Source organism: Apteryx rowi, unplaced genomic scaffold, assembly GCF_003343035.1.
Source record: "Apteryx rowi isolate R43461 unplaced genomic scaffold, aptRow1 scaffold_0, whole genome shotgun sequence".
In the NCBI taxonomy this organism is placed as follows: Eukaryota; Metazoa; Chordata; class Aves; order Apterygiformes; family Apterygidae; genus Apteryx; species Apteryx rowi.
The window spans coordinates 10,874,485-10,896,646 of NW_020447195.1; the positions used below are offsets into that span (position 1 = coordinate 10,874,485).

At 48.6% G+C, this 22,162-nt stretch overlaps 1 protein-coding gene and 1 long non-coding RNA gene across 3 annotated transcripts in view; one reads left to right on the top strand and one right to left on the bottom strand.

Moving 5' to 3' along the window:
• Positions 1 to 14,070: 14,070 nt before the first annotated feature.
• On the top strand, positions 14,071 to 18,303 carry LOC112961217. The gene is made up of 3 exons (XR_003251962.1): positions 14,071 to 14,337; positions 17,710 to 17,882; positions 18,222 to 18,303. It is a non-coding gene; the product is annotated as an uncharacterized LOC112961217 (long non-coding RNA).
• TNFRSF6B (TNF receptor superfamily member 6b) overlaps positions 15,748 to 22,162 on the bottom strand; it is a 15,568-nt gene continuing 9,153 nt past the window's right edge. For both annotated transcript variants that reach the window (XM_026056122.1, XM_026056112.1), the window contains exons 4-7: positions 21,815 to 21,996; positions 20,864 to 21,242; positions 18,338 to 18,535; positions 15,748 to 16,052 (exon numbers count right to left, since the gene is read on the bottom strand). In XM_026056122.1, coding sequence (XP_025911907.1) covers positions 15,775 to 16,052; positions 18,338 to 18,535; positions 20,864 to 21,242; positions 21,815 to 21,856 — 897 coding nt within the window. In that variant the 5' untranslated portion in view covers positions 21,857 to 21,996 and the 3' untranslated portion in view covers positions 15,748 to 15,774. The remainder of the gene's footprint in view (positions 16,053 to 18,337; positions 18,536 to 20,863; positions 21,243 to 21,814; positions 21,997 to 22,162) is intronic.

Below are 22,162 nucleotides of genomic sequence, written 5' to 3' on the forward strand. Positions count from 1 at the left end.
TAGGTAAGAGAGAAACATCTTGCTGTGCAAGCACAACTTGGACTTGGGTCTCTCCAGCCTTGTACCACCTGCAGTACTTTACAGGAAGCACAAAGAGGATGGAGCACTACCAAATCAGCTGGGTTTTTTTTGTTGTTGTTGTTGCACCTGCTCTATATGGTCCTAAAAGACTACACAAGGACACTGAGTTCCTCTGTCAGGCAGTTTTGCTGCAGCTTCGGTCTGTATAACCAGGTCTATGCTGCTAATGATGCAGCAGTTCAGACCTGCAGAGTACAACCAAAATGGACATGGAGCAGGATTCTGAAAAGTGACAGTGGCCGTTGCACAAGCAACCCTGAAAAAGAATCCTACTGGGATAGTCAGAGATGGCATGCTGATAGCTCTTTTATATCTGATCAGTAATCAAATGTCAGGATTTCAGTGTCATGGTAATTTATCACATTTTAGACTTGTGCTTTATACAAGTTGTTACAGGAAGCACAGACTTTATTCCAAATTATTTTGCATGACAAGTGAGCCCTCTGCAAAACTTTCCAACCAAAGTCAGGATGTTTCTGAGCATATAAATCATAATACAGTCTTTTTCAGATTTTTGATATGTTTGAGACAGGCCTATTTTGCGCCTGGCAGTTTACAGAAATTTATTTCTCTGAAGAGTTGCTGTATCTTTCAAAGCTGAAACAGCTGCATCTCCTGTACTTAGTAATCACTTTTCCTTTACCGTGCTTTACACTGAGATGAAGTTAACAGCTAATAATCATAGAAGTCATGCCACTGGCCTTATTCGAACACTGGCAGATTAACTTTCTCTAACCCCTCTGGAATTTCCCTGCTATGCAAACATTTATTAGCAGTTAGCAGCAGGAGACAAGATGTTTCCATTATAAGAAAAAGCTTTTTAATGACTATTCTGTTAATCACAGTGCTATCCATAGCATCCATGGAAGTGATCATCTATCTGTACAGGATACAGATGTGTGCAGAAGCCCCTTAGCCCACATATGCCTGTCTGAGAGCAGACCTAAAGACCAGTGATGAACTCAACTCTGGACAGTACTTATATCCCATGCTCTAACGCGCTTCCTACAACAGAAAATCTTTTTATGTGACCATGGGGTAAAGGTCTCAGGATAACTACCTGTGATACAGAAGGTGGCTCCAAACAAAAACAGAACTGGATTTAATCCAGATCATATGTTTGTATCAAAGAGGTGCTTTGATACCAGCAAGAAAGGGGAATTTGCAACCACTGTAGTTATATAGAGACAATTCTGCCTAAAAATAATTCTTTCAAGACCAGCTGTGCATCATACCATGTGGGAAAAGACAAAACCATCTAAATGGCCCATGCACCTGCATTCTGTTCAGGCCTGAAGAACAGCTAGGTTTGAGAGGTACTGCATATCTGGTATGCAGAATTAGAATTGCAGGTGTGCCGAGAAGTGAGGCCAGCATGAAATCAATGATCATCTACTGAGGTGAATAATTGAGGGACAGTATGGACAGCAGAATGGACAAGTCTAGAACACAAGCAGGGTCACCCCAGCAAAAGGGAGGGAGCTGCTGAGTTGAAAGATGGTATTTCCCTGATAACAGCATCACCACAAGCCCTGTGATTAGAGGAGGAAGACAGCTGAGGAGTAGATACATCTGATTGCTAGCTAAGGACAGGTCAAGTTCTCTAAAGACTGGAAGTAGCAACTAGGCTAAAAACCAGGGTGTTGGAAACAGTCCTAGATCCAAGAAGTTGATTTTAACAGTATTACACTAAGACCTGAGGGTACAATGTCATTCTTTTTGATTTGGCATGCTGTTAAAGAAGCTAGCCCTGTTGATGTGGTGACAATTTCATCTTCATTTGGAACTACTGAAAGATACAGGATAACTGAGTTACAGCATTTTGCCAATATCATCTTTGCCATCCCATCCTAGTGTAAGGCGATGGTGATGCAAGTTAGCCTCACTGCAATGGCCTGATGTGTTGTCTGCTTCTTGGTGGTGGTGAGCCAAGATTTTATCCCATGCCCTTTGCCATACCATCCCGTCCCACAGAACCAGAGGAAATACCAGGACAAATCAGACACAGCTTCTAGCTAAAAGTCCAACATCTTATTTAAGATCGGGGCCAGTACCAGCTGTTTCAGGGCAAGGTGCAGAAGCAAGTAGAAGGCATAGGATAACCTGCCCTTGATTATCCTTCCTACTCTCTGCCAAACTGAAATCAGTCCATCCTAGAGAAGTGGGCTTAATATTCTTCCCAGAGCTCTAGTTTATTTTTGTTGTTGTTGTTTTCTTTTTAATTCCTAATCTAGCTAGTCTTAGTCTCTTCCTCCAAATATATAACCCAGATTCTGACCTCTTCCTACTTCTGTACAACTGACGCATGCTATAGCATCATTTGTACACCAACACATAGGGCATGTCTATCAACTCAGCTTACCTTAGCTGAACTGATAGACATGCCCTATGTGTTGTACAAATGATGTTATAGCATGTGTCTTCACATGTCAAAGAGAGCAATCTGAAGCAAAAGCATGTTTTACTGTGGAACTGATGAGTCTGGAAGCATGCTTCCACTCAGCGATGATGTTTCAGCTGGTATTGGGTGTGCGACTGTTCGGCTAGGTCATGATTTCCGGAAGTAAGCACTCTTTAGAAACTGGTGTGAATAACTAGCTATAAGGTACCACTGTGGGTTTGCAGAAAAAATAAAAGGTTAAAAAGGTCCACAGTTAAAACCCTGGATCCAAGTTATTTAAAGGACTCTAATGAAATGCCTAATCAACTCATTTTCTGAACCAATATAATGGGACTTTACTGCTAGCAAAGGGTATTAGTTCAAGGAGGGAACTTCTAAATGAATCTGTGAAGAAAGGCAAGGAGTGGTACTTTCACTGGTCTTTACCCTTATCTCCTCAATCATATATATATTTTTTTTAATTAATGCAGAAGGTGTCTGACAGCAGTGTCCACAAATAAAGGAAAGCAGATTTTGCCGCTGCTTGCAGCTCTACTAGTGATCCTCAGCCTTTCCCAAAAGAAGTACTACAGAGTGAGTTTCCCCCAGTCTTGGGCCCATTTTCAGGGACTGAAAGGATTGACTCCAAGTGTTCGTATACAGTTTTTCCAAAAGGAGGTTGGACAGGTGTCCATCAAGAAAAACAGGCTGAACTGATGCTTCCAGGGAGGCAGGGAAGAGGCTGGATGCCCTCTCAAAATCCCTCCCAGTACAGTTTTCTGTTATGATTTGGCCCAAAACTGTCTCCAAAGAGATAGAGGGCAGCGGAGAGATCGGAATAGCTTTTGCCTTTGCCAATTTACATTCCATTTTGACACCACCACCACCACCACCACCACTATTTAGCCTGGAGAAAAGAAGGCTCGGGGGGGGGGGGGGTGTTATCAATGTGTATAAATAGCTGAAAGGAAGGCCTAAAGATGACAGAGTCAGGCTCTTTTCAGTGATGCCCAGTGGCAGGACGAGAGGCAACAAGCAAACTGATGCACAGGAAGTACCACCTGAATATGAGAAAACATTTTTTACTGTAAGGGTGAGCAAGTACTGGAACAGGTTGCACAGACATGTTGTAGAGTCTCCATCCTTGGAGATGTTCAGAAGCCACCTGGACACAGTCGTGGGCAACCTGTTTGAGCAGGGGGGGGTTGGACTAGATGATCTCCAACCATACCTTCCAACCTCAACCATTCTGTGATTCTGTGAACAGTGGAAAACTCTCTCACTTCATGGGTTCTGTGATTTGGGTGGTATGCTGGCAACCGGATCCACTATTGCGTATTTTCAATTGAAAACACTCTATTCTGATTTTCAGCAGAAAGAAGTAGGATCAAAGGTAAGAGGCAGCACTCTYCATGCATGTAGAGTTTTGAACCTGCCCTGTTCTCATTCTTGACCACTCTCTTTGTGAATGGTGAACACTCAGTTGTCACGCTTCTTACAAAGGTTCACTATTGGTGCTTCATAAATAAGAGGAATCAATGAATTGTAACATCTGATTAAGCATATTTACTGTAAGCAACTATATCTTTCTCTGGACAGTTCTTTTTTTTTTTTTTTTCTTTTCTTTCCTCTTCTAAGCTGACTCATACAGTTGTATTACAGCAATTTGCTGGACCAGGAAAAATGTCATCAAAAGAGATTTATCAGTACCCCAAGAGATGATTTACCAGTATCAGCTCAGTGGGAGCTGAGCTAGACCAGTAGGAGGGCCTTACGAAAATCCTATCTGAAAGTAATGAAAATAAACAAGGTACAGTCAAGCCCAATATGAATCAGACAGTGTCTAATGCATTCTTCAGTGCCAGAGGAAGGACTATAAGGCTGTAGAACAAAGACACTATCAGAGTATGTGGGAACATGGGTCTGCCAGGATGAAAGTGGTATTTAGAGAGCAGTTTTTTCTACTGGACTTCATAGAGCAGTGTCTCTTTTCTCAGCAATTTCTCCATCTTTCTGCAGAAACACTGGCCTCAGAGAGCATCTGCAACCTAATCTCAACATTTGACTCAGATTATGATCCCACTTTCTGCCAGAAGGAATGACGAAATCAGTCTTTGTGTAAAACACCAGTGCAAAAGCACACAGAGTGCTTCAAGAACCGAGGTGTGACCTCTCTTGGGGAAACAAGGCTTGAATCTGGTGACTGTACTTACTGAAACTGCTTTGCAGGCTTCACTGGACTGACAAAGAGTCCCCACACTAAAGAGCAGGAGGAGGATGGACACTCCCTCATAACATCAGGAGTCGCAGCAAAGTTGCATAGTTTTGAGGGAACAACACCTACATGCTGCATCTGTGACGTGCCTGCAAAAAAGGTTAAGTGAAGAACACACAGTGCAGGGTACAACCACACAGGGCAGAAAATCCTGAGAAAAGAAAATACATGTTCTTGACTTTGCAGCAGCTTGGCTGAGCCCTGTTCACACTGTTGAGAGAAATCTGCATTCTCCTGGAAATCTGTCTCTTGCCAAGAACCACACTGTATTAGCAGTGTCACACAGACATCCACACACACAGAGGCTCTTCCCAGTGCTTTCCTCTGCTCCGATGTGCTCATTGCCCTGCTAAAGGAATCAAAAGCTGTAATTGCAAACGGGAGGGAGAGGAATCAGGAGTATCTGAAGCTCTCATCAGGCCACAGGATGTCAGAGAATCTAGAGTAGGTGCTTTTTCACACTGGAACTTCATACAAGTTGGAAATCCCACAAAAAAGCACTCCTGGTGTATAATGCATATTTTGTTTGCTGGACCTCAAGCATTTCCTGCAGCGTTGATGCTCAGTTTTGTTTCTAGTGCTTCTGAAATCCCTTACGGAGGTTTTTTTTCCACACTCCTCTGGTAAAACCAACTTCTATGATGACTGTTGGGGGCTTTCTGTTAATTTCTCTGTTTGCTTAGGCTTTTTTTTTTTTTAATATCTGACAACAGTTCACAAGGATACATTTCCCAGCAATTAGTTTTTCCTCCTCTGGGTAAGGCAGCAATTACAACTTCATAACASTAATTACTGGATAGGCTGATTAAATTTTCTGATGAAACAAAGAAGCAAATCAATACTAAAAGCAGTCAGAACCCCCATGTAGAAAAAAAGCATGACTGAGGAGTGGAGCAGAAAACTTGGACAATGCAGTGTTCAACGTCACTGGGGAAAAAATGACCAGAACTTCTTCCATAAAGTAGGTTCTCTTCAACTGGAAACAAGAAGAGGAGGAAGATTTTCAATGAATTAGTCAGCTGTGGAATTCAGCCCCATATTCATTTCTAAACACATCAAATCACTTTCTGGAGCTAGAAGGGATCTTCTCATTCCTACTCGATTACATTGTCTTTCTTTGAAGCTGAAGGCTGCTGACTCCAAATGAGTTTGCAAAATTTGATTTTTCTTTTTTTTTAAACAAGTGCAATCTATTGAATGCCACATTACCCACATCCTCTTTTGAGGGTATCAGGAGATCAGCAGAAAACTGCCTCTGCAGCAATCTCACCTTTCCCACAATCATGTTGTCATGTGCTACCAAAAGATGAGGCAGTAGATACCTTTGCTTAAGAATTCACAGGATAAAACATCCTTCATTTTCCTGGAAAGAAAATCCTTGCTGGAAGAACAGGCAGTAATCTTGTTACCACTACTAACTCATGAGTAACGTACTCTTTTCGTATGTGTCCGTATGTGTCCGTAGATGGCACTGTCTTTGCTAAGCCATGTACACGCGCACCACCAGTACACGGTTACACGTTGCCCATGCAGTCCTCCCCTAACAGCTGCTCCCTACCAGGGCGGCCGTGATGGGAGCAAACGCCTGCAGAGGACTCTAATGCTTGAATCCGCCTGCTGTCCAACCCTCCTGCCTCACAGAAGCTCGTCCTCGGTCAGCTGTGCCTGAGGTGCGAAGCACAAGCAAGTAGCTACAGACAGAAACGTCCTGCTGTCGCACTGCCACTGCTCTGCCAGGGACCGGCCCAGCAGCTGGGGGAAGCAGCTGCCAGCGTGCAGCAAACACAACATTATTTAGAAAATGCTTCATCATTTGAAGCTTACATCCTTCAGCCTAGAGGATGTCATACTGAATGACTGGAGGCACTAATTCAAATCTCTGATGCAGTGCAGCTCTGAGAAGCCCGTATTCAGGATATACCATAAGCGCTACTCTAAGGGCAGACGAAACTCACTGTAAAATCAAGCAGGTCCTTAAATGCTTTGCTGAAACAGAAAGCTGCAGAGTTCACATGTGTTCCAGTTCAATTCCTATCCAGGAACTCCTCCGCTAGTTCTCAGAAGTCAAATAACCTGATACCGACTCCCCTGCAAACTTCCTTAAGCTTTTTTTTTTTTTTTTTTTTTGAGTCATACTCTCCCACAAAAGTCACATTACTCCATAAAGAAAATAAGCGCCCCAACAAGACAGTCACAAAGAAAATACGGAGTTCTTTGTTCCCAGAACAAAGCAGTACAGTTAGGCCCTGCTCAGCGGCTGGTACTTTAAACAGCAGCATTCAGATGAATGCACAGGTGGCCCCTGTATTTTGCTTCTTTGGGATTTTGCCAGGTATCTGTATGTTGTCACTGCGGCCCACTGCTCACTCACACGTGCTTTTGTATCTGGAGAACAGGGTCACCTGTGCGATACCAAGGGCTGTCATGTCCTGCTGTAAGATTTTTCTCCTCCTAGGCTAAACAAGGCCTCGTTTTACATCTGAGGCTATGCATGATACCTTCGTGTACTGAACACCACGCTTTTGCAGTGGGGATGAAACCAGCTGGTTACCTGTGGCAGTGGGAGGACAGCTACTTAATCAAACACGACTGCTCCCATGTAGCCACATCCTCTGCAAGGATTAAGTTCTCCCAAATCAGCACCCACGTTCTCAGTGTGGTGGAAAATTTGACAGTTCGCCTCTAGGCAATGAGAAGAGACAGGATCACAGGATTTTTACCCCACAAACTGTGAAAGACCCAGTAAATGTCACATGAGTGCAGCTGCTGTGACAAAGTGCAGGGGATCTCTGTAAATGAGAGGTGCTGAGTCACGGACTTGGTTGCCTCTGCATGACGTCATATCAGTACACGACATACGAAACTGGGCAAAAGAAGAACTTGATTTTGCTTTTGCTGGAGGTAATCTGTGTTTCAGATTCAGAGTCATGAACTGGGGAATGCACGCTCCTATTCTTATCTTCCAAGTTTCCCTCTAAATATTCCTTGTCTTCTGGGAAGGCCAAGACAAGTCCAATAAATCACCTGCCCAACTTCAGTATCACAGAAAGAAGTACAGAGACAGAAATAGAAACTAGCAGTGGGGATCTTGGTGGTCAGACTGAGACTGAACAAGCACTTCAGAGCATGTCCCGCAGCTGGTCTGAACTCTCCAAACCTTGATCCAGTCCCTTGTGCTTCACAGTGGAAAACACCCTTCTCTCTACACGCCTCGAGCTCAGAAGCTGGGCCCAGGTCACCCAACGCACATATCCGCCAAGCTTGTTTTTTCTGGTTAGAAATAACTGGGAGGTCATCCTTTCCCTGCCCTTCCGCAGAAAAATGACCAAGTCTCCCGGCTCCACTCCCCTGTGTTACAGCTAAGTGCAGCCCAGCTGGAGGTCAGCTACGATCGGAGCAACGTCCGGGAGAGCCCCAAACCCAGCACTGGCCGCCGCTGGCACGGAAAGGGTGACCTGGTGCTCCGGGTACCTGACGCTCTTCCTGCCGAGCAGTCGCTGTGCTTTTGCCCCACACAAGTGCAATACTAGCTCTCTGATTTCCTACATTACTTAGTCATTCAGGGACAACGGGCTGTTCTAGCCCTCTCCCTAAACATTGAGTAAGATGGAAAATGCCAATGTTTTTTAAAGGGTAAGCAAACAATTGCTTTGGGAAGACCCCTATTTTACATTGACCCAGAAGCAATACGTAAAGTGCTTGCTGTTCTAAACAGTCAGGGAATTGTGTAAGTGTATTATATCTGTCATTCCAAGCTTCCTGACCAAGTTTCCCAGAAAACTGATGTAAGCAAAGGGCATCAGAAGGTTTAACCAACTTATTCTATTTTATTCAAGCTGAGAGGATGCAGTACCCTGACCGAGGCTTACCATGACACAATTAGCACCTTGTGAGCAACCTAAGGGGACCCAAATAACGGCCAAACGATCAGAAATCTGCTTCAGCCTTGATCCTGTTCTCTGGATTTATTCCCATGAGTGAACTTTTAAGCCTCTCTAGGCAGAAGCAAGCTTCTCTGTAAAAGACAACTGTCCTTCCACAATCCGCTTGGAAGTGAACTCTGGGGATAAGTGAAAATTACAACATGCTCTGTAATCACCACAGGAAACCGGATCCAAAGTTTTGGTAAAAAAGAAAATCTTGTACTTTACTTCTTTAGCGCCCTTCTTTCATTTATCTACTGACTACCGAGTCAATACGTTACACTGTTGTCTGAACAAGTCTGCTAATTATTCAATACTCTCAAAGAAGTAACCGAAGGTACTTAGGGAGAGCATGGATGAAAGATACTGTCACCTATTCTTACCTTACGCTGTAATAAGGCAGCAATAATTTGCAATTTTGGAACATCCTTACTGCAGAGGCCTCTGAACACTTCCTAAACGTGGGATATAGCAAGCTCATTTCATTTTCCAAGGGGGGAAACCAGGGGCCTTTGAGGACTAGCTCAGGCAGCTGGGAAGTGACAGAAGGGGTAGGGAGCGAGCAGCCCTCCGGCCCACCCCACGGCACGCGCCAGACCATGTCTCTGAAGCAGGGGCCCTTCGGGAGCACTAGTACGGTGCTAAGGCTACCAAAGTATTTGAGCTTCTGTAGCTCAAATAGTATCAACAAATCAAACTGTTTCCTTTTCAGTAACATTTTTCATTGAGGTTTTCACATTTTCATTAAAAGGATGATTTTTTTCAGTTGGTTTATGGGGGGGTGGGAGTTGGTCAACATGAGGCAAAAATTCTCATTTCATTAAAAAAAAAAAAAAAGAGGAAAAATGATTTGATGACAGAGCATCACCCAGCTTTGGCACCAGCTGTAGCGGGAAACCAACAGCCGTGAGCCGCATTGAGCCCAGGAGCATTTAGCTGATCCTCGCTCCTTACCTGGCATGACAAACCGATCCCAACCCACCACGGGGCTGGTTGTGAGCCCTCTCGTTTCTTCTTTATCCCACTGGTCCAGCCTGGGAGACCTCTCATTTACTCTATGAGACATCCCAGTTTCAGGAAGCTCCTAGAACAGAAAGGAACAGAAATTATAGACCGAGGGAAAGAAATGAGGCCAGAGGAATTAAGGATGAGACCGTGAGAGAGAAAACCGCCTCCTCCATCGCATGCACATGACTGGGGCTTTGTCACGTGCCCGCCTGTAAGGTGGCACCTGAGCCCAACCGCGCAGCTCCAGGCGCTGCAGGACGAGACACCTTCCCCAGGGCAGAGCGGGCCAGGCCAGGGAGCTTCCCCGGAGCGGGTCAGAGCCCTTCGCTGTCCCCCCCGTAATCATTTTCTGTAAAAAAACGGGATGCGACTATTTCTGCTTCTCGGATGTGTTTTCAGACTTCACCGGCAAAAGCCGCGGGAGGCTCAGAAACAACGCGTGCGCTGAGCCCTCCTCCAGCCGGGCCGTGCTGGAAGGTAACGGCCGGGTGAGCGAAGGTTGCGCTGGCACCTGGCACATCTGGATCGCGGCCCGGCAGCGCTGCCTGTGCTGCAATGCCAGGCGGGAGTTCAGGGCAATCTGTCCTCAGCATCAGGTCACCCAGTTTCCAGTTGTCGCCCTGCCGCTGTCAGTGATCGGCTCTCAGGCAGGGCACGTGCCTTGGCACCGCAGCAGAGACGTCCCTGCATCTTGCTCCAGGCGTTTGCCCTGTACCCTGCTCTCGTCTCTCTGCTCCTGCTCGTAGACGCTGCTGACTTCTCACCCTCACCTCCGCAGGACCGCCGGCCGCGTCCGTCTGCAGCGCTGTCCCCGAGGAGCTCTGTCCCCTTCGGGTCACTGCCTCCGCAGAAATAACCCGCTCGGCGGGGAGGGATGTGTTTCAGCAAGGAAAGCCTGGGCAAATAACACAGGAGATTACAATTGGAAGACAAAAAACCCGGCACGCATGCTTAGAAGACGAAAATCAGTACTTCCTCTGCAGAACAGTGATGGGCAAATTCAGACAGGCTCGATATAAGCTAACATTCCCCGAGTCCCTTCGCGCAGGATTTCCAGGGCTGAGCCTGCCATGAAGCGCCCGGTCCGGCTGCTGAGCACCGCACGGGTGCACATGGACGCAGGGAAGGACACGGAGCGAAGAGCCACCTCTGTCAAAAGGAAAATGTGCAGAAATCTGTAGGCAGAAGGAATTTGCCTGACCTGTGATTTGGGCATGACTGTGGGGCCAAGGATCATTGGAGTTTGTTTGGATCGGGCTTGCGGAACGGTAGTGCAGCCCCGCTCAGATCCCGCTGCATTCCTCCCCGCACCTTGAAAAATCCCCCCTTCGGCACTCTCTGGCAGTCGCGGCTGTCTTCGCTTAGGATGTGCGGGTGTGAGCCAGCCACCAGTGACCTCACTGGAAAAAACTTCCACTGACTCCTCAAAGAGCGTTAATCATTTACCTAGCTCCGTTTCACAGCCTCCAGCACCGGGCCAGCAGATGCGCCCCTTTTATTGCAGGCAGGTTTTCATCCCAGGAACGTGTTTGAACCAATCTTGCTGCGAGCAAGTAGGTTCCTGCTGGGAGAGACTTTCACGGGGTTTGGGGAGTCGCTGCCCTCCGTGAGTCACTGCCGCACCTGGGTGCCAGGAGCTGGACCGCGAGGCCCTAGACAGAGGCAAACCGAAGCAGCAGCCATGCCTGAGCAGACTGAATAAAGTGCTGTGAGTTTTGCATGTTTTTTTTTTTTTTTTCCTCTGCTTTAAGTATTTAACAGCATAGGGCGATAGGGAAACCCAGCTTGGAGAACAGCATGGGCTTGGGCCTTTTACACAGGGCCCACAGCATTTGGGGAAATTACCTTCTCTATACTAAATATCTGAGTCATCCCAGGAGATGTTTCAGTGTTACCATGTACTTGTCTTTAGCCACCGCTTATAAGGAAAACAGTCATTTGAATTATTAGGAAGAAGTTTGCACTGCTTTGCTGTTCCTCTTTTCTCTCTGGGCACTGGAAACTTCAGTGAAAACCAAAAGGGGCTTTTATCCTTTTAAGTTATTTCACCTTGTCAACTAATCAAATTTACAATTAATCACGGCTTGGTCTGTGGCCGCCTGATATGTGTGAGAAGAGGTGGGATCTGAGCAGGAGGAAGCTTCACGTGGCTTCGCTTGGCGTAGGGTGGTGTGAGACCAGCTGGATTCAGCAGTGTAAAATTCTCATGTAGGATTTTATAGCAAAGCCCATTTCCTGGAAACCGAGTGGGATTCATGTACTTGGGGAATTGGACGCTGTTACTTATGAAAGGTCAACATTTAACAGAAGATTCCCCCACTGTTACATTGCCTGCAGGTCCACACGAGGAGAAACTTCACTATGCAGAAATTCTGACTAAACCCGCATGAAGCTTGGCAGAGAAACCTCAGACAAGGTCTAACTATTCCAATATACAGCCTAGAAATGGCACCAGTGCCCCAAACATTGTCTGCCCAGAAAGAGCCCCCAAGGACTCTCCAGCCTGCCTCGGCTGGGCTCCAACACCAGCCAGCTAACGGAGCTGAACGCCAGCACCCCTGCTTGCCCTGACGGATAGAAACACCCAAACAGCCGACCAGACTTGAACCTTGCTACCTCCAGGTCAAAAAAAAAACCTCACTAGGGCAAGCTGAACAACACACAAGCACTCACGGGACTTCTTGCCATTGGAAGAGCAAGCGGCAGCGGTGGCACTGAGCACACGAGCTGACCCCTGGCACAGGGGCATCACTGGCCTTACCCAGACCCGTAGTCCTGGCGGAAGAGGCTGATCCTCCTGGGTGGCTGTCCTCACTCTTAACCAACATGCAGAAGTGTTTGGCTCATCAGTCACAGAGGTGATACCTGAACTCCTGCAAACCTGGGGGTGAGACCAAGCCTTCAAAAGCAGCAGCTTCACTTGCTCTGTCTGAAGGGATAAAGGATGTGCCCAGCCCAGCATCCTGATGGGAGAGAACAGTCACAATGTCAAAAAAACAAAACTAAATAAAAAAACCCCATGCTCTGCTCTGGCATTCAGCAGGAGAGCAGGTTTCTTGGGCTCTTCCCAAGGCAAAGCACTTCAGGCAGGGGCAACTCCAGCAGTTACAGCGCGGGCTGGGAGAACTGAGGACTCGCCAGCACAGACCTCTGCTTTTGCATCACCCTTCGTGTTAACGTGGGGAGAAGAAAGCACCAGGACTGAGCGTAGCCAGTCGGCTGTACGAGCCTGAACTACAACTGCTCCGGTTTAAACACTGCCAGCACCTGGGCAGATCCAGGTCGCACCAGAGCCCCAGACACCCATGTTGCAGCTGCAAGAAACTGCAGCTGCACGGCTAAACCTCAGCTAGGAGCCAGGGGATCTGGGTTGCCCCACTTCAGACTCGCTGTGCAGCTGATGAGGTCCTCCAGCCGGTAACCCAAACCTTGCTTTACTGGTGAGAAGGGCAACAAGCTCCAAGGACAACGCAAAGCGTTCTGAGCCCCTAAGCTGGAGGCCACCCGGACTGCGCGCAGCCCCACAGCACCGCGCCTTTCCATCTTGGAACTGGGGTCTAAAACATGCAGAAAAGGCACCTCTTTCTCTGGAAAAGATGACTGAACTAAACCAGCAGCATCCAAGATAACGATATTCCTATCAGCCTTCTCTGCCAATCATATTCTCTCCTTCTGCCTCCCTCCCCCATTCTCACAGTAAATAAATATTTCAAGAAAACAGGGAAGCCGTAGTAGTTTAGACCGAGAAAGGGACAAAGTTCCTACGCTAATAACCCTCCATTTCTATTCTATTTTAGACCAAGGACATCAAGTCTTTAGCACTTAGTCCTAACCGGGCAGTGCAGCAGGATGGGAGCCCCTTGAGCATTTGGGTCTTTGCTGGTCACAGCCAAGCTGGAGGCTCCACCTGCGAAAGCCTTCAAGCTCTCAGTGTCTTGCCCTTCGCTCTGCCTGATGAAAAAGCACTTCCCTGGAGCAGTATTTCTCCATGTCACACGGTGCTTCAGCGGAAACCCTTCCTGTCTTGCTCAGTGCGCAGGAAAGCTCAGGTGCTAGCAGAGATGAGGCCACCGGTGCCTTCATTACAACGCTTTGCCTTAGCTGAATGCCTGATGCCAAGGGGCTGGGGAAGAGTCCCTTTTGGGGATGGAACATCTGATAAAGCAGCTCAGCAGGGCAAAGATTAAACATGAGGAAAGCTCACGTGTGGGGGGAGCGGAGCACTGGAAGGGGCAACTTCGGTGCTTGCGCAGCCTTCTTTGGAGGATATTAAGAACAGGTTTGGCAAAGCCGCCAGGGAACCACCAGGGTCAGCCCTGGTTCAGTGCAGAGGTGGGAGCGAGGAGTCTCTGCTGCTTTCGAACCATTTGTTTCTACTTGTCCCCAGCTGAGCCAACACAGGGCAATGCCAGAATCACCAGGCTGCTTCATCTCCTAGAGCCCAACGCTGGGCGAGCAGGAGGAATCACCGCGGAGCCTGCTTGCCCGGAAAAACACGCAGGAGCAAACGAAGCGCCGGGGAGCCCACAGCTCCAGAAAACCGAGGAACAGCAAAAAGACCGGCGCTGCCCGCGGGGAAGGCCCTGCTCATCCAGCCCACCGCGTGAAGCAAGCAACCTTCGGGTGTTGCACCGCAGGAAGGACACGGGAAACGTCCGTCAGCAGCAGAGGTAAGGTTAAAATCCCCTTTTACTCGGTTATCTCAGCCTCCCTCTCACGAGGGAAGCGTGGGGGCAGCTCCACACAGCAAATCTTTCAGAGCGCGTTCAACAGCTACTAGTTGGGGGAAAATATTTCTCTCTTGAACCACAAACTATTCCTGGCAGCTATTCAGCTAAAAAGAGCTATAAAAAGCCAAACTCATTAGGGGAGGAACATGCAGGCTGTGTCATCGTTGCCACAGGCTGGAAAAAGCCCCAGAGGGTCACCCTTGCCAACTTCCCTAAGCAGCATTTACAAGGCTTAAAAAAAAGCCTGCTGTCAGCATGAGCGGGGCAGGGTGCTCCTCTCCCGCCGTTAGGCAACCGCACGTGAGCGCGCCGGACGCGAGCGCGGGCTGCCGGGCTCACGCGCGCGGCCGCGCATCCTCGCCGGGCCGAGCGGGACTCGCCGAGCAGCGGCGCCGGCTGGGGGGTTGCCCAGGAGCTGCCTCCTGCCCRTGCAGGCAGCGCTGCCTCCGCTCTGCTCGCGTGCGGGCGCGAATCCGCGCGCAGCCCGGCCCTCGGCTCGCGACGGCTCTTTTTGCTGCTCTTTGGTTTGGGGCGAAGGCGGGTGTTTTACGATCGCAGGGTGCGGGCACAGGTGGAAACGGGGCAGAACTAAGCAAGAGGCAGAAGAAGATCGTCCGGGACTCACGACGGCGCCTCCCCCCCACCCAAATGAGACGAGGAAAGGGCTCTGGTGACAGAGATTCTTATAATAAAATAGCTTCTTTGCTTTTTTCTTTACAAAATGTATTTCACATATGGTATAAAATCAGGTAGTTCAGACACAAACTTAAAGCCAGCTGTACCAGTAACTTTAGGGGCATCCTACACCCAAACTGTCTCAGCAAACTCCTTTCTCAAAACCAGTGTGACAAACGCACGCAAGTGAATCCTCTGCAGAAAATACCATTAAATAATTAAAAAAAACAAAACCAGACTGTTTAAAACTAAGCTGCACAGTAGCCTAAAAAGGGGGAACAGGGTCCTTCCCTGGAAAAATGACCTTGGTTGTGTGTTTCTCTTCCGATAAAACATTGACCCATATTGAGTGCTGGAAAGCAAGCAGCCGGCGCCCAGAGGTGGCCCAGGATCTCCGCGAGCCCCGCGCGCGCGTGGCGGCTCCTCGCACGGACACACCGCTGCTTACAGCGCACCAAGGTCCACCTGAGGCAGTTACAGACAAGCGATATACACCTGCGCACAGACCAGGCCTAACGGCAGCTGCCAGAGAGCACAGCGTGGCTCTGACCCATCGTTCATCTCCTCCGTGGTGCATTTCAAGTTAGTTTTTGAACGATTAATAAATTAACGAAGCCACAGTGAAGAAAACAAAACAAGACACAACACGCACACGCCCAACGCAACCCCCCCCCCCAAACCCTAACAGTTCGGTTCACGTTCTCAGTACAAGAGGAAGCGCTGCCGGACCTTCTCCTCGATCGAGTGCAGCTTGGTGGCCCGCAGTGCATCCAGCAGCTCCCTGGTGACTTTGTAGTGACCCTCTTTCAGGTGGATGAGGTAAGCCCTGAACTTCTCCTGGACGGCTGCTCTGCTCCCTGGCGCCTGCCTCCGCGGCGAGTGCTCAAGGATCTGCTGCAGGCGCTTCAGCTTTCTCACGGGGATGTTCTGGTAAGCCACAAAGTCTATCACAGCTTGTTCGCAGTCCTCGTCTTCTAGGGCTGGTAGGAGAGAACCGCTCGAAGGTTAGAGGGAAGGTCACAGCGTGACACCAGGAGACCAGTCCGAAGCAAGGAACAAACCAGCTAACCCTGCTGCCGCCCCTCTCCCTCCACGGGATCCTGTCCTGACCCAGGCACTTCCATCCAGGAAAGGCCAGCTCAGGCCATGGGCTCCAGCTCACTGAGTCCTACCAGGAAGCCTGCTGCCCTTGTAACCTCATTTCCAGAGTGTTCATTACAGCCCAGAGCAGCTGCACAAACAGACCTGCTTGCACACGCTGCCCACGCACGCAGCAGAGTACGCGGGGCCCAGACAGGGTGCGACTGGCAGCTCCGAGGCTGCTCGGAGGCATCATGGGACTCGCACCAGACCTGCACTTTGCTGTAACTAAAGGAGAAAGGGTGAGAGCTGCTGGCCGGCATGCCTGGCAGGTGCGCTATGGGATAAACAGGTCAGAATAAGAGTCTTTGCAGGGAGAAAATGAGGTTGAAAGGGAGAAGAGAAGGAAAGCACCAAGTATGACATCATTAAATAAGAAGTCCATCCCTGCCAGCTAACGGCTGGGGAAGACTGGATCCAGCTCTCACTGCAGGCAAAACTTCCCAGCGCTGGCCCATCCTACACGGGCCCATCCAACTATTAACCAATAAGGGAGAGACTGGCCTGATTTTGTGCCAGTGTAAACTGGGAACAGTTCCACTGGTTATACTGAGTTCGGCTTGCCTGGATCCTCTGACCCTCCTCCAAACTTGGAGTGTGTTATTTAAGTGTTCCTGCAATTGTCTGCACAAAAGAGAAGCACAAGTGCCCGTGTACCTTCCCCGCTGAGTGAAATCATCTGAAGAACTGGAGTTTAAAACACCATTCAGCTCCCCATAGCTCACAGAACCTGTACCTCCATAAATAGCTCAACGGCTGGTCTGGATCCAGGTGCCATTGCTTAACAAGAGGGAAGGGCACGTGCTGCTGGTGATTTTCATCTGATGTCCTCTCTCTCCACCAGGATCACACTCCTGGCAAGTGGTGAGGAAAGGGCACGTGCTGATGACACAGATGTTCATCTGATGCCCACTCACTCCACCAGGATCACGCTCCTGGCGAGTGGCTCATGGCATGAGTCACACTTCTTAATGAGAAATGCCACATGTTTGCTAGGCCAGTTTGTTGAAATACTTTTGCATAAAGCTCTTGGGAGGGAGATGATTGAAAGATGAGTTCCTCTCATACGTTGCTGGGGGGAAAATCCTTCTTGCTGCATGGCAGATGAAGGGAAGCTATTTCTTTTTGAAGTCCAAGACTGTGAAGATTCACTGACACCAGAGGAACAGACTTTGTCTCCTTTGTGTATCAGCTGTACATTCAGGGTAGAGCAGGTAGTTTCAAGCAGCTGCCTGACTCACCTTAACTGATATCAGGCCCTTGAATTAGCTTGCACATGAAAGAGTCGGGTCCCTTTCTCATCCCCTAAATCGTTGAGAATGCAAGTTACAGAACAGCTGTCAGGAGCCATTCCATCGCTCTCCCACCTCTCCTGCCTTGTCTGTGCCAACTGAAGGCTCTTGCCCAACTTTCAGATTCTAGTGAAACTCAACGCTACGTTTTGTGTTGTCATTTTGAGACAGCTGATTCAGTGTCATTGCTTTTTCCACGTAACAGGCCAAAATCCAAGTTACACTGAGGCTCTGATGTACTTTGTACCTTGGAGGCAACAATAAGAATTTCCAGAAAGACAGGATGAAAGACCGGGAGAGGAAGCAAAACTAGGCCAGCCAGAGATTGATCCGGGTGAAGACCAGCAGGCTCTCTGGTGATATGGCCCTTCACACCGGGTATGTTTACATGATTACAAGCAATCAGTTACGGGCAACAGAGCCTATAACTGAAAGAACTGTCTGTGTGTGCTGGCAGCTCGCCCCAGTTATCAAAGTTACTACTAAGCACCCGTAGGATTTCATTGCCAACTCCGTATTCTCAATGGGCAAGGAACGTGCATGTGGTTTGGTACCGCAGCCCGGATGAGAAGTGCTTGTTGCTCAAACCCTGTACTTGTTCCTTGCCCTAATGCAAAGGTATGTGAAGGTGAAGGAGGGAGAGAGACTATATTTTAATCCTCTGTAGTTATCACTATACTTTTAAAAGTAATTTTATCTCATTTGTCATCCACATAGAAAAAGACACCAGAAAGTTCACACTCGCCCCAGCAACAACACGGCTCCAGCATCTCCCCGCTCCACCCACAGAGACCCTTGCACCAGACAGGCCGGCAGCGTGCCCACAGGCTCACCTGCTCCCTGCGTGCCGTTGCCTCTCCCCACCCCGCAGGAGGTGCAGAGCGTGTCGTGGTACTGATTTCCTTGGACGTTGGTTATCTTCCCCTGCTGCGTGCAGTCCTGGTGGGGCTGGCACAGCTTGGTGCTGGAGTTGGAGGACGAGAAGAATCCCCGGGGGCAGGGATGACACTCGGTGTTCTTGAAGGGGGTACCTGGGCATGGGGGCAGCAAAGGCAGCGTCAGCATGTCCCTCCCCAACCACACACCTTGGTGTTCGCGGCGATGACCCAGCCAGCGAGCAGGCTCAGAAGTCGTGGCCGATGCCAGCTGAGCAAAGAGCATCAGGCAGAGTTTGAGCGTGAGGGCAATATGTTGCAGACGGTCAGGGTCTGTAACCCCTCCTTGAAAAGCGTGTGTCCGTCTGCGGGACAAACAGCGACACTTTTTCTAGTCATTTTCCAAGCATTGATGCCAAAGCATTTGCCACATGCTGGTGAATTGTCGTAAGCCTCCAGATGTGAGAGGAAGCATCACCTGCTGGTGGAAGGGGCCACCTCATGGGTCGAACACACCAGCTGGGACCGAGTAAGCGGACTGCTGAAACAGTCCTTCGATTCACAGCGTAACACAGCTGGGAGGCTCCTAGCCAAGTGAAAGTAAAAGTTGCTGAGGGCTTCAGTGCTCTTTTGCAGTGCTGCGTTTTCCCACTAAAGGCTCAGGGCCAGACCGGCTGCCTTTTCACCAAAATGACATGCCAGCAAGATTCTGTCCAGGGTGTCTCTTATATTCTTTGAAAGAAGAGGTAATGGCCTTGTCGCAATCAGATTTCACACCCGTTTTCAACTCCTCTTCACATGGCTAGAGAAGAGCAAGGTTTTTACCTTGTTGCAACCTCCTTCAGGTTATTTCTTTGACTTTAAAAGCAGATGTCCTAGCCAGCTCAGATGATGACCCCAACAACACATGGTTCAATATTTGTAAATGGGAAACAAAATAAAGACAACATCCCTAGAGGAACTGCACACAGATCAGAGAATTCTGCTCCAACTTGAAAGCCAACAAGGTCTGTCCAAGCCACTGGAGCTACTGCTCCAAAGTGACGAGGTCTGCACCTGTTAAAGCCCTGCAAAGCGCCACCAGGGCTCTGCCTTCCCCGCGCCCCGGGGTCCCGCTCAGCCAGGCGCTCGCAGCCTCAGCGCTCTTTCCAGCCGCAGCGAAGCTCTGCCCTTCCTGGGGGAATTAGGACGTCTGGGCTGCGGTGCCGTAACGTCCCCCACAAGAAGCCACTTGTGAATCAGTAAATAAATAAAATGACATAAAAATTGCTTCTCCCCAAATGTCCCAGCTCGCTCGCGTGACTGCTCAGTGCTACAACCAAGCCTCAAGCCAAATGTAATGTTTCAATTTCACGGGATTTTCCCACATTGTTTGGAAAACTAGTTCACCTTTTGCTGAATCACTGCATTTTGTAACAGTCATTCCCTACAGAAACAAGGAAACTATCCACCTCATCCGTAAGAGTCATCTGAAGACAAGAGACATTTCTCCTTTGGCCTATAAGCCTGGAGTGCCTCTGTGTCATGCATGGAAGAATTGCCAAAAGTCTCAACATCTTCAAAACACAAAGCAAAACATGCCGCTTTCACCCATGCTACCCACGCTGTTTTAGTTTACTCAGCTGTGGTTTCCAAAAAGAGACCAGTCCTTGGTGACTCAGGGGAGACTGAGAGGGAAACATATGCTTATATGCAAATCGTATTTTTAGGAAGTGTATAAACACACACGCACCAGTGGAGGCAACTAAGGAACCAGACAAACTTATGTTAAGGAAACAACTGAAAAAAGAAAAGAAGCCCTATAATCTTTCATGGTACGTGTCTCATCAGGGGACAAAGTCCCACACTTGTGAATCTCCCTGAGACATGAATCTTTGCAAGACTGATTTTACTCTTTTGCACCCTGTCTTATTCATTTATCCATTTTGTGTTTTAAATATAACCTATCCAAATTGCACAATAAAAATCACATAAACCAACCCCAGAGCTACATATATTCTCCAGCCCTGCGCTTTTACGATATAAGCAGTTCTTTTTGGTCCAGATAACCTGCGTTTCCTGCCTCAAATCCTTGGCTACCTACCTGCAAGAGAAAAGAGAGCTGACAAACTAGTAGGAACTACCAAAGCATTTCCACCTCCTCGGAGCAGATATTTCGGAGCATGTTGCTACTAGACAGGAACAGTGAATCATTTCCCAGAGTTGGCCAGGTCTGCCTGGCGAAGCAAGCAGCTAGGAATTACCGTGTCCCAAAGTATGTTGCAGGGGTGTTTCAAGGGTAGCAAGGGAAAGTGGTAAAAAAATAAAATAAAATAAAAGCTCCTGGGAAAACACTCCATGAGCAGAGGGAATAAGTTGAACTACAGGAAATCATTGGCTGCTCTTTTTCTCCTAGATTTTGACCTCCAGCAGCAACATCAGAATACGATAAGATGCTCACAAGCACCCATGCCTCTGCCCCAGCAGTTGAGCTAGGATACATACCCGGTTTAAATACGCCGGAGCCAGGAGGACACTCGGAGTGTTTGATGCAGAACTCCATTTCCGAATAATAGCCCTCCTGGCACTGACATACTCTGTTGTGGGTGGAATTGCACTGCTGCACTTCTACCTGCTTCTCCTCACAGATGACATTACAGTACCGGCACTTCTCCAGGTAGTTCCAGTACTGCGTGTAGTGCAAATCCGGGCAGGGCTCGCACACTGTCTGTCTCTCTCTGGTGCAGTGCTGTGCCACGAAGGTCCCTGGCGGGCACTGCTGGCAAGTGATTTTTTCATTCGTCACAGCATCCTTCCATAGGTAGGTGGGTTGGAAGCTGGAGCTGAGCTCAGCCAGTAAGAGGAAGAGAGGAGCAAGCATCCACTATGGCAAAAAAAGGTGCAAAGAGTTATTAGCCTTTGCTTGTTCTTTTGCAGAGACAAAAGCAACAACACGGCAGCCGCATTACAGAATTAGCTCTCAGTTATCATTCTAGATGGAAGAAATTATTCGTTAGCTTCATGCTCTCCTCCTGGTAACAAAGCAATAGTGCTTCCAGGGACCAGACTCACCACGCCGCAGGTACCTCTCCTTCTCCCTTGGCTTACTGCCCCTGGTAACAGGAACATCCTTCCCAAATGCCACAAAGCCCCCATGGACCCATTGCTCTTTTTCAGCAATAAACACAGTTCCAGCACATTCTCCTTCTCTGACTTTTTACTCTGGTAGGTTCCCAACCATTTTGGGTAAGGCTTTCCCATGTTAGGAAGCAGAAGGGATAGAAGTTTCTCAAATAAGTAAATATTAGTGTTTTCCATATGAACTCCAAATTTTTTTGGTTTCAAAAACCAAACCCAGACACTCAGTAAAGAACTGGAGAATCCCAGAATCTCCTTTGTCCTCCCTTTCCTTTTCAAAGGGCATCAGACCAACCTTAATAGCAGACGGTACGTTACCTTGGATGGATGCCTCGCATTCAGCATGCGGTAGGAGAGCATAGCCCTGCGGGTTTCAGAGCACCACGATCAGAAATCTGGGGATTCAGAGAGGTCTCCTCGGTGGTTCGAGCTGGATCGGGGAATAACAGCTGGACTCGAGCTCCTCTCCCGTTCAGCAGCGGTGACAGTCAGCCCTCCAGCTGCAAAGCAGTAAGAGGGAGACGTCCTTATGAAGGGTTACGAGGGCTGAGCTGTCCCGGATTGCAGCAGGCTTTTCAAGCAGCCCCTCCTAGAAGAGGCTCGCACAAAGCCAGAAGCGCAGGCACCGGCTCGTGTCGCAGCAAACAGCCCCATCGCGGCGCCCCT